Here is an 11,560-nt window from a genome sequence, read left to right on the forward strand (position 1 = left end):
TAATTTGGAAGCTTGGAAGAGAGGTCCTGAAGACCTGGGACTCGGATCCTGGGGGTTGCTGCCCGACTGGTGCTGGTACAGGTTTTCCCCACTACCCTAAAGTAGAGTGTTGCAATGAACCCTTTCGTAAGCCAAGGCAGTGTAAAGCAAAGAAGCAATTACCAATAGTTTATATGAGAACAATTTTTGAGCGTTCCCAGATCCAAAAAATAACCTACCAAATCATACAAATAACACATAAAACCTCACATACTAACATAGTGAAAGCAGGAAGGATATGATAAATACACAGCCTGTATAAAATAGAAATAATGTACGTACAGTGTAGTTTCACTTACCAGAATCGGGAAGAGTGTGAGCACACTGGAAGGCTGAGAGGTGGTGGTGATGGTGGTGTGTTAGGCTGAGCCGTCAGAGGTTGAAGTGGTGGGAGGTACAGGAGACCAGGGTGTAGGAGAGAGGAAGAGGGTTATCTGTTAACATCCCGTCACTGTCTGAATCCATCAGTCCAGGCAGGTCACCAACATCTGCACCTTCTACATCTGCTTGCCTCCAGTCGAAGGGCAAGGTTAGTAGTCCGCTGTGCCTGATCTTTCAGGCTTGAGTTGCGACCATATGTTTGACTGCTTAGCCACTGTAATGGCTCGCTGTAAAAGAAACACTGAACACTATTTTCACTTTTTGCCTTTTTTTCATAGAAGTGAAAATTTTCTTCGGATTTCTTTTGGTTAGCAAAAGGTCTTTTGTAAAAGTGAAGTGCTGTAAAGTGAATTTTCAGATAGCAGGGGTAACCTGTACCTCTGAGGGATCCAATGAGACTGGTTTTGGAAGACAGTGTCTACTTAGTTCACTGCTTTGTGTTTGGCTCCTACTACAACACTGGGTAAATTATAAGCAATCAAATATTTCCTTTATGAATGCACAAGTGCATTCTACAGTTCTTACCTCTCTACTCCAGACCATCCAGCTTAGCTGACAGGCAAAGTTGGGAATTCTAGTACTCTGTGTTCCTTTTCCTGCCTAGTGGACTAGAGGATAAAGCGGACTAAAGTGGATAAAGAGGATAAAGTGGACTAAAGGATAAAGCCTGGAGGGTGGAGGCCACCCAAAAATGCAAGGAGTTCAACAGTTGCATCCCACGCTCCGGCCCCAGCCCCAGCCGACCCAGGAGTGGGAGGAACCTGCCGGTGAGGCGTCTTTGAGTACCCCTACTTCCTTACACTTCCATTGACTTTCACTAGCTTTCCTCCTTTATCAAATCCAACTTATGTGAATTGGTATCCAAAGCCCTTCAGTAATCGATCCACCCCCAGGCTGTCTCCCTTTTCCCCACCATGAATCTCCAGTGATGTCGGGCTGATCCAGACAGGTCACATTCAAGCCCACCTCTCTGCCTTTGCCCAGGCTTTTCGAAGATGTTATTCTTCCCTCTGTGTAGAGCAGTGGTAAGCATATGACTCTGGAACTATCCTGCATAGCTTGTCCTAGGGCCATGCTCCAGGACTGTGTATGCAGGGGAATGTGGAGTGGCCCAGGCAAGGCTCACTGAAGTATATTCTTATGTCCTGCCTTTGCTTATCCTTCTTCCCCAAAAGTTTTTAAAAAACTTTGGCTGAGGTAGAATGTACATTCTCCTTTGCTCATATTTAATTCCTCAAAAAGGCTCAAGCAGAAACTGTGACACTTGCTTTTTACCACATCTTACTTAAGGTACTAACATCCTGCATGCACAGGCCAACAACCATGGACAACATACACACCTTTTACCACTTTCTCTCCATAGTGATTTCACAAAAGCTTAAATATCTATGCCTTGTTCTGGATCAGTAAGTTTTAAATTTGGTTCTTAGTGCTTCTCACACCCACCCTTCCTTTTATCTGCAGTCAGAGCCTCCTGCAGCCATTGTATTTTCCTTACTCTTGTGATCTCCCTTCTCAGTAATGGCTCAAACCCTTCTGATCCCAGTGCTATTCCTCCTCTCCCCATTTCCTGCCCTTTATTCCTTCTCTGCATTTCTTACTGCACTGAAGCAGGGTCTTCACTTAGATGCTCTTCAGGATCCTGGAGGCTTCTGCATGAGTATAATGTTTCTAAGGGAGAAAATTACAACCAAAGGCCCGGGAAGTGGAGGAAGAAAAACCTTTATCTTTATGATGTTTAAACCTGTAGAAACTTTTTACTATAAATGGGGGTGATAGTAAGATGAGGAATCTTACAAAGTTTACCTAGATGTTCTGCTTGCTCTAAGATTAAGTCACTTAGATTTAGTATAACCCACTGGCTTAACCTATCCTTCCTTTCCTTTGTTCCCCTTGGTGGTGGCTGGATTAGAGTAGTGACATGCTCTGAAGTTAGCAGTAGTACCTAACAGCAGGTGCCTAGATGTCCATTATTGGTTTAAAATAGACCCAAGCTATCAACTTCTAGATGTGTTCCCCATGAGCAGGAAGAATTTCTTCTCAGGCATGGCCCAGAAACACCTCTTTGGCCACTAGCCACCCATTCTCTGTTCAGAACAAAGATACCCTGGTTTCCTGGCAGGACTTACAGATTCTACAGCCTTCTTCCCTTCAAAGCAAAATTGAAGTCCACAGTGAGAGAATACTCTGGAGTCATAGGCAGAGCTAGAAAGAGTTTATCATTCTTATGATGATTCCTATTCCTGGACATGGTTCTGAAGTGCTTAACTGGTTGTCAGTAACTCTACTGCTAAGCCAGGGATTGGCTGATAGAACTCTCCATAAGCAGAAGGAAGCTCTAAATAACATATGTTGACCTAAGGAATTGATCTGTCAGGTTTCCTACACACTCATGGCATCTCTCCTCCTTCCTGTGATGTGGGTATCTCATTTATGTACCCCCTGATGGCGTATGAGGGCAGAGTTCTTCGTGAAGCTTTTTGCACACTGACAGCACCTGTAAGTCTTTTCCCCAGTGTGCGTTTTCTGGCGGGCCCTGAAGTGGGAGCTGTTGTTGAAGCTTTTCCCACACTGCTCACAATCGTATGGGCTCTCCCCAGGATGGACTGGGTGGTGGCTGCTAAACCGGGAACTGTTGTTGAATCTCTTTCCAGAGACAGGGCACTGATCGGGCTTCTCCCCAGTGTGGGTCCTCTGGTGGACAATGAGGCTGGAGCTCTGGCTGAAGCTTTTCCCACATTCTCCACACTGGTAGAGTCTCTCCCCGGTGTGAGTTCTTAGGTGAGTTGAGAGGGTGGAGTGCTCACTAAAGCCCTTCCCACATTCACTGCACTTGTGAGGCTTCTCTCCTGTGTGGATTCTCTGATGACAAACAAGATAAGAACCTTGGCTAAAGCTTTTCCCACATTTGTAACAATACAAGAAGCTTCTTCCAGTTCTGGAGCCGGCTGATGGTGAGGGAGAACTCTGAGAGCACTTCCTCCCACACAGGAGGTATCCACAGGCCTTCCTCCCAGTATGAAGTCTCTGGTGACTCATCCTCTCCTGGGATGGGGGTTTCTCCTCACTCTCACCTGGAGAACATCTATGTTGCCTGCCTGACATTGGCTCATCCTTAGAGCCTCTTGTTAGCTCAGAGTACCAAAAAGTTTCACTAGACTTTCTCCACTGGGCCTTGTTCATTTCTGCTTCCTCTGAATCATCCCATTTCACATTCTCATTTTTAATCCCATTCTTGACCCCAAAATCTGGAAGAAGAGAAATACAATAGACTGGAGAGAAAGAAAAAAAATGGAATGAGAAAAGAATTAACAATTAAACTACATAAAGAAGAAACACCTAACTGGAATTCTTCACGTGATTCAGTCTTCTGCTAATTAAAAGCCTATGTTTCTCTCTCCAATTGTAGTATGTTTAAGGTCGAAATTTGTGGTCACAGGTAAATATACCCTAAACTCCACCAACTATTCTCCTATTCTATTTCTTTTTGGATGATCTAACACAATGACAAAACTGAGGCAAAGAGTCAAGTTCTGCATCACCAGTCAGTCTGTCTTTACGTGTATTCTGAATTCTTGAATGGCCTAGCTTCTGTGAACAGAAAAACAAAAGGCCACCCTCGGTGACCACCTCAAACATGAAGAGAGCAAGTTGGTGAGTAGCTAGCAAGTGTGGACTTGGGTTATGAAAGGAGGATCAGTGCTGGAGAAAGAGGAAAGGAGAGAGAGTCTGGGCTGGAGGACTAACTGACAATCTAAGGAAGCAAGGTAATTGGAACTCCATGGGAAAAAGTGACATGGACTCTGTGGAACAGTCTGGCAAATGCAAAATTGGAGTCCAAAGTGCAAGAGAAACAATCTTTAAACACCATGAAAACCAAGACTCCCTGGTCTGTATAAGCTCAACAGAAAGATGATGGCAAGTCCAGAAGCAGAAATGGCTCTCTCTTCATTGCCAGGCTAATGGTCTCTAAGTGGACTTTCCATCCTTTGACTGCCAGAGCCAAGAATCTTACCAAGTCTGTTGGGTAACAGGAGTGACAGGTCAAGTCTGCTAACTTCCTGGCCAGGATCCCTGAAGTGCTTTTCATCCCCAGCAGCACCATCCACAGTGGTAACTTCTCCAACCTCTGTGGGCTCCTTGTTCTGCTGACTCAACTCTCCAGCATCCGTATCACTTCCCTCTTGGCCTTGTAACAGTTGCTACAGAGGCCCAGGAGCTTGAAAGGACATCCATTTCCTCATGAAAGATACAAGGCTCAGGCATGTGGCCTCTCCTCACTTTGAAGTAACATGACTGTAGGTTTTTGAACTTGGTGAGACACTGCTCTGGGGTCCGCAGAAAGCCCTGCTCCTGCAGTTGTGCTGCCATGGCCCTATAGATCTGGATGTTCTGGTGACGAGCCTGGAGTTTTTCATAAAAGTGACAATTACTGAGAATGGCCAGGACTGTCATGGTCTCTTCATAGCCCCAGTGCACACCTGCTGCCAGGGAACAAGAAACACAGTGATCAGATTAAAGAGGACCAGATACCACAATGCACGGTTTTAGTAGCCCAAGAACTTAAATCCTAGTTTGTCAAACTATGCCACAACTGGCTACTCTCATTCATGTCTCACCGTGGGCTTTTTCCTAAAACAAAAGCTATCAGTATACTAGAAAAGAAATCTTCTTCAGCTGAGAAAGAGTTGCAGAGTATTTTCTAAAGCTGCCCTGTTTATTTCCCTTTATCCTGAATCCCACTCATTTCCCCTGAGATATGACTCACAAGGGTCGTGCTCACGTGGCTCCACAGTTGTGGGGATCCCTGAGGGCCTGTGGCTGCACAAGAGGACATGGTGAACATGGGAGACTTGGAGGGAAGCAAAGAGTTAGAGGAGAGAAGAACTAGTTATAGGATACTTCTGCCTACTGCCACCTGTGATGCCCAAGTCCCTCCTGATCTGACCCATCCCTGACTGTTTATCTCTCCTGTCATCTATGTAGATACAAGGAACTAACTTACAGCACTTAACTAGGACAAGGTGAGAGTAAGGAGTAAACGTCTGGAAACTGCAAACAGGCTGGCTGTTGTTTCAGAACACACCACACATTCCTCAAAGGGGTGCCCATCTGGGCCAGTCACTGAGGGCTCATTTGTCTAGAGCTGTCCCAACAAGGACGTTCTGATAACATCCGGTCATGATGCTCTCAAGGGCACACAGCCCCTTCTCATTACCCCCTCTCATCCACTCTGCTCTAAGCCATCATCTCAAGCCTGGATTACTGTATGGCCTGCTACACGGTCTTCTTGGTTCCACTCTTGACCTCCTACATTCTATTCTTGACCCAGAAGTCAAAGTGGGCCCCTATCCTTCATTCAATTCAACTAACATGTATGAGTGTCTACCATGCCACTTTCTGAGAAATGCAAATATCAATAGGACATGGATCCTGCCTTCAATGAGGCACAGTCCAATATAAGTCTCTGTAACAAGAAGGAGACACAAACAAACGTTTAGGTAGAGTTAAGGGCCAAATTAATTGAAATACTCAAATGGATCGTTTTGAAACTATTACTCCTCTGCTCAGAAACCTTTCAAACCACCCCATTTCGCTCATAAAGTAAAAGTAATTACAAAGTTCTATATCTAGGGCCAGAATGCCCAATATAGTACTTCTCAAATTATCTGTAAAGAACCAGGTTTTTTGATTGTCTTTAAAAATACAATAAACATGCAGTTGGATAGTGCAGCAATGTCAAATTGCTCTAAGTTTCTAAATGCTTGCTCTCCATTTCAGTTCATGTCACTTTCAATAGCACTCCCCTAAGTGATGTGACTCTGATCTTGTTTATTGTTCTCGTGCTCTCAATCTGCTCTAGTCACACTGGCCTCCTTGCCCAGACTTGCTCCAGCCTCAGAGCTTTTCCACTGGCTGTTCCCTCTGCGTTATACTCTTCACCCAGAGAGCCACATGGCTCGTTCCTGTTCCTCCTTCAAGTCTTTGTTCCAATGTCATTCTCTCAATGAGGACTACTCTGACAACTCCAACAAAAAATGCAACTCACCCTCTGCCCCTGCACTCTTTTTGATGACTCTTACTCTGCTCCATTAGCCCGACAGCTGCAATGGAACCTGATTCCTAGACTAAAATGACAGCCTTCTGAATGCACACAGTGGCACCTGCCAGGACATCACCCATCTTCCATAGAGAACATAGTACTCATTCCTCAGGCTAACATCATCTTCATTCTTTTATGTTCCAGTAAAAAATCTGGGTATAGCACCTACCCAGATAATTCACTACTTTGGTGACAGAAACACACCTGGTTTTGGTTTTCAAATTTCAAAACTCAAAAGAAAATTCCCTGAGTTACCCAGACAACATAAAGGTTTAGGTACTACTTTTCCCTCCATGTAACCTGCACATGGCCAAATGAGTGGCTTCACACTGGAATCCACTATAGCCTTTATCTCAGCATATCCCCTACAGTGAGGAACAGGAACCATCTTCAATTCAGAGCTGGAAGAGAAGGCCCCTTGCTGGGGAATGGTTTGCTTATAGGTGATCAGTACCAGGGGAGACGTGTAGAGCAGTCCTCACCCAGGTGGCTCTGGAGCAGGAGTAAGTGTGAGGCCTCCCACCTTCCTGGAGTGGCTGCTTGCTGTTGGATGGGTACTATCTGAGCCCTCCAGTGTGTTCCCATACCCCACGTTTTTCCATCTCCATGGGCCTTGACTTGGCCCTTTGGTCTCAACAGCCCCATGTGCCAAACTCCTAGGGGAACTGGAGGAGCCCTGTAAGCCTCGACAGTAACTGGCCTGGAGGCTTCTGAACTTGGTTCAACAGTGCTCCTGAGTCTGGTAGAAGCCTTATACACAAGAACTCAGTGTTCCCCACATAGCTGGCTGCTTTGCTGGTGTACCTGGAGTTTCTCATAAAACCAAGGCTCACTCAGAACAGACAGGAAAGTCCTGGCTTTCTCAGCAGCCCAGGGCGCACCTGCCACTTTCCGGTCCACCAAGGCCAGGTGTTTTCGTGTCACCTTGATTTTTTCTTCCCCCTTTGCTGGTGTTTCATGGGCTTCCACTCCAGTCTCACTTGTGGAACTCTTACAACTTTTCCTTGCTCTGCAGCCATGGTGGGGAGGGGGGTCCCCAGTGTTCTATTTGATCCAGCCCCGAGATGATATTCAGACCATGAATGGGAAACCCTACATGTGAAGAAGCAGGGAGGAGACATCAAAGCCCAAGCCAGCTGCAGAGCAGCTGTCTCTGAATCTGATGGTCAGGGAGGCTGCTCTGAGGAGGAACAGCCCATGTGGGACAGAACTGATTTGAGGAAGGCAAGAGATCAGTCCTGAGACCCTGCAAAAGGGCTCTTGGTGCCTCCTGAAGGGCCTGGGCACAGAAGCAGACTGTCACAGCCAGGTTGTTCTGGTTTTTACTCTCCTCTGCCGCTCAGGACATAGCACAGCTCTGTGTGTGAGCACACGTTCATTCATCTCTCATCTGTTTCTCCCACAGTCTAAGACTACTGTCTGTCTCCTGTGCTGTTTCTCTTGCTGTCTCTCTGTCTCCCCTCCCCCTTTTCCTTGACCTCCCCACACTCTCTGTCCCCACTGCTTTGAGTCTCATGTCCCCTCCCTTGTTCTTGCTCCTTGTCACACATGCTATCCATCCCTGTCATGAGCCCTCTCTTGCTTTCCTTTTTTTTCAGTTTCTCTCTTTGTCTCTCTGTCTCTGTCACAGTCTCTGTCTGTGTCTTCCTATCTCTGTGTCTCTTGTTTACTTTCTATATTTTCCTGTTTCTTCCTTCTTTCCTTCTACCTAACAGGCTCCCTACTGTCTGTGTGTCTCCTTCCTTCTCAGGTTCTTTCAGTCTTCTCTGAACAACTGAACACATCCATTCTGGACCTAAAGGGAATGCAGATCCTTACCCAGCGAGACGTTTCTGTCATTCTTCCATGTAATACCCCCGTAGAAGGCCCTCTGTGCAGGGCCACAGTGCCTCTGTCCTTCCTGACACACAATACAGGGCTGTCCTCACACAGGAGTGGTCCCTGTAACAACACAGGGGTCTGCTGCTACCGATAAAAAAGCACCACGCTAGCCTGAGGTGGGGCAGAGACAGGACCGCAGTCATGAGATCAGGGGCATAGTAAGGCAGACGGAGGTCAGGCCTCTGAGGGAAGGATCGGGGCGAGCAACGAGCCATGTGATGATGGCAGAGTAGACAGAATAAGAAAACAAGACAAGAAAAGCTCAACGGACCACCTAAAACCCTTTCTAACATCTCCAGAAAAGAAGGAGTTTTAGGGTGAGAGTGAGTACAAGGTGAAATGGGAACTTCAAGAGAAAAAAGGTGTCTGCCACAGCTCACCTGGTCCCCTCCTATCCAAAGCAGAGCACCTGTCTCCTGGTCTCGAAGACCCCTCTTCTGGGGATGGTTCCTGGGAGCCCGCAGAGTAAGCCAGGTTGAGGGAGAAAGAGCCACTGTTAGAGGGCAGCTTCCACACAACAGCCACAGAGAAGAGGTTCTGAATGCAGTCCCCGGGCCAGCAGCATGAGCAGCATCTGGGAACCCTTCAGAGATGCATATTCTCGGGCCTCACCTCAGATCTACTCGGACCAGAAGTGCTGGGGGGTGAGGCCTGAGAATTTTGAACACACCCCCAAAATGAGTCTGTGGCACACTCAAGATTGAGGATCACCAGCATACCCAATGGCCTCTCCATGTGCTGTGATGCTCCTTTAACAAGATTCTTGGCATAAGAGCCTTAAAAAAAAAAGAAGAAAGGTTTTTTTTCATTCTAAAGAAATATGTGCACATTACAGAAAAACAAATTTTTAATAGAAAATGGGAAGGAATCTCTTAGATCCCCACCACCCAGAGATAAACATAGTACTCTTCCAAATATGACAGTAACTCAACCCTTTTAATTTTCCTCAGACCAAGATAACATATTCTTTCCCAGATCACCAATCTTCAAGAGTTCTACAAAGGAAATGGTTCATTTTGATGAGCTTCAGAGGACACTCAGAGTTCTGTGACCCCCGGGGAGGTTACAACACTTGGGATCTTGGCAGCCCACGAGCAGAGGGAGCAGCACGCGCCACACAGTGAGTCCCGCCCTCCTTTACTCACAGACCCTAACGCCACAGAAGTCACACACCACAGAGCACAGATGTTCCCAAAGATCAAAAGGAAATGGGGCCAGCCCGGTGGCACAGCGGTTAAGTGCACACATTCCGAAATGGTGGCCTGGGGTTTGCTGGTTTGGATCCCAGTGCGGACACGCCACCGCTTGGCAAGCCATGCTGTGGCAGGTGTCCCATATATAAAGTAGAGGAAGATGGGCACAGACGTTAGCTGAGGGCCAGTCTTCCTCAGCAAAAAGAGGAAGATTGGCAGCAGATGTTAGCTCAGGGCTAATCTTCCCGCAAAAAAAAAAAAAGAAAAATGGCTAATTTTATATTATGTGAATTTCACCTCAATTTAAAAAAATTTTAATTAAAATTTTTCTAAAAAAATTAAGACCAGTAAAAATAACAACTACAGCTTTGGAAGAAAAGCAAAAATAATAAGAGAAATCTATTCTGGAGGAAATTAAGCTAGATAGGAAAGGGGGTTTAAAGTCTTTAGGTATAACGAAGAACTGCTGGGGCTGGCCTGGTGGCACAGCGGCTAAGTTCGCATGTTCCGCTTCCGCAGCGCGGGGTTCATCGTTCGTATCCTGGGTGCAGAGCTATGCACCGCTTGTCAGGCCATGTTGTGGCAGGCGTCCCACATATAAAGTAGAGGAAGATGGCATGGATGTTAGCTCAGGGCCAGTCTTCCTCAGCAAAAAGAGGAGGATTGGCAGCAGATGTTAGCTCAGGGCTAATCTTCCTCCAAAAAGAAAAAAAAGAACTGCTATGCAGAAGGTGAAGGTAAACATGCTCCCTTTAATACGCCTGATTCAGAAGGAATAGAATTAAACTGAAATAAAAGAGGATTAGGCTAACACATAAATGATCTCTAAGATTATTTCAAGTGCTGTTACCATCAACCGAAATTTGAAATCTTGTCTTTTGGATGTATTTCAAAGGCATTTCATCTGCAGCCCAGGGGCAGACTCAAGCTCAGACCTGCATTTCCTCAGGTGAGGGCAGAGGCCTCTGCTTACCTCCTAACTGCTCCCGTGGTCTTTGGAATGAGCTCCGTGACCCCTCCAAAGCCCATTCCTCTGGATGAAGCCCCTGGATCAGGTGCGATCTCAGTGACTCTCCGGCTCCTCCTAAAGGGGTCGTCTCCTCGATGAGCACTCTCAAGTCTTTCCCAGAATCCCCCTGAGAACAGACTCTATCATCTGTCAGTACAAATTCCTGCCTAAGCTGGACCTACAACCCCTAAGAGTGGCATTAAAAAGTGCTATGAGACATAAGGAAGCATAAGAGAAATATTCTCAGAGCCACTGTAATAAAATAAAAATGAATAGAATTTGGTCTCAATCACTTGGTCTCAAGTGATTAAAATCATTTACATGAAAGCTCTTTGCATAGACCCTGACATACCAGAAGGGCTAAAGTGGTGTACATGTGTTGGAAATGAGAGCATCAGCTTTCACATGAGAGAGCTCCTGTGATCTCAGCACTACTGCCATTTTCTCTCCCCCCTAATCCAATGCATCACCAAGTCCAGCCAGTTCTACCTTCAAAAGATCCCTTGCATCAGTCCTCTTCTCTCCCTCTCCACACCCTCCAGCCTGGTCCAAGACACCATCCTCTGTCTGGACTGGACTTCTGTCATTGGCTCTTATCCGCATCTTCTCTGCTGCTGGACCCTCTAACCCATTCTCTCTCTACACAGAATCTAGCAGATCTTTTTAAAACATATGATCATGCCCATCTCTGTTAACACTCTTCAGTGGCTCCCACTGCACGCAAAATAAAAGCCGAACTCCTCTTTGCAGCCTGAAAGGCCCAGCATAAGGTGGCCTCTGCCCTCCTCTCACCTCTCACACCACTCTTCTCCTCGATCCTGAAGCTCCAGCCACAAGTCCCCACTTCCTTCTCAAACATGCCAAGTCCACCCCCACCTGAGGCTCTTGGAGTGTTGCGTGCCCTCTGCCTGGAGTACTCTCTTCCCAGCTCTTGACACAACTGGCTCCTTCTTT

General features: G+C 46.5%; 1 protein-coding gene across 1 annotated transcript; it reads right to left on the reverse strand.

Moving 5' to 3' along the window:
- Positions 1–387: 387 nt before the first annotated feature.
- On the reverse strand, positions 388–11,465 carry LOC124233172 (zinc finger and SCAN domain-containing protein 32-like). The gene is given in 6 exon segments (XM_046650325.1): positions 388–3,668; positions 4,436–4,623; positions 4,625–4,904; positions 8,785–8,978; positions 10,571–10,733; positions 11,399–11,465. Coding segments are annotated over 6 exon segments (1,713 nt in total). The 3' UTR covers positions 388–2,847.
- Between the last annotated feature and the right edge of the window lie 95 nt (positions 11,466–11,560).

The sequence above is a fragment of the Equus quagga genome, unplaced genomic scaffold, assembly GCF_021613505.1.
Source record: "Equus quagga isolate Etosha38 unplaced genomic scaffold, UCLA_HA_Equagga_1.0 156081_RagTag, whole genome shotgun sequence".
NCBI classification, from domain to species: domain Eukaryota; kingdom Metazoa; phylum Chordata; class Mammalia; order Perissodactyla; family Equidae; genus Equus; species Equus quagga.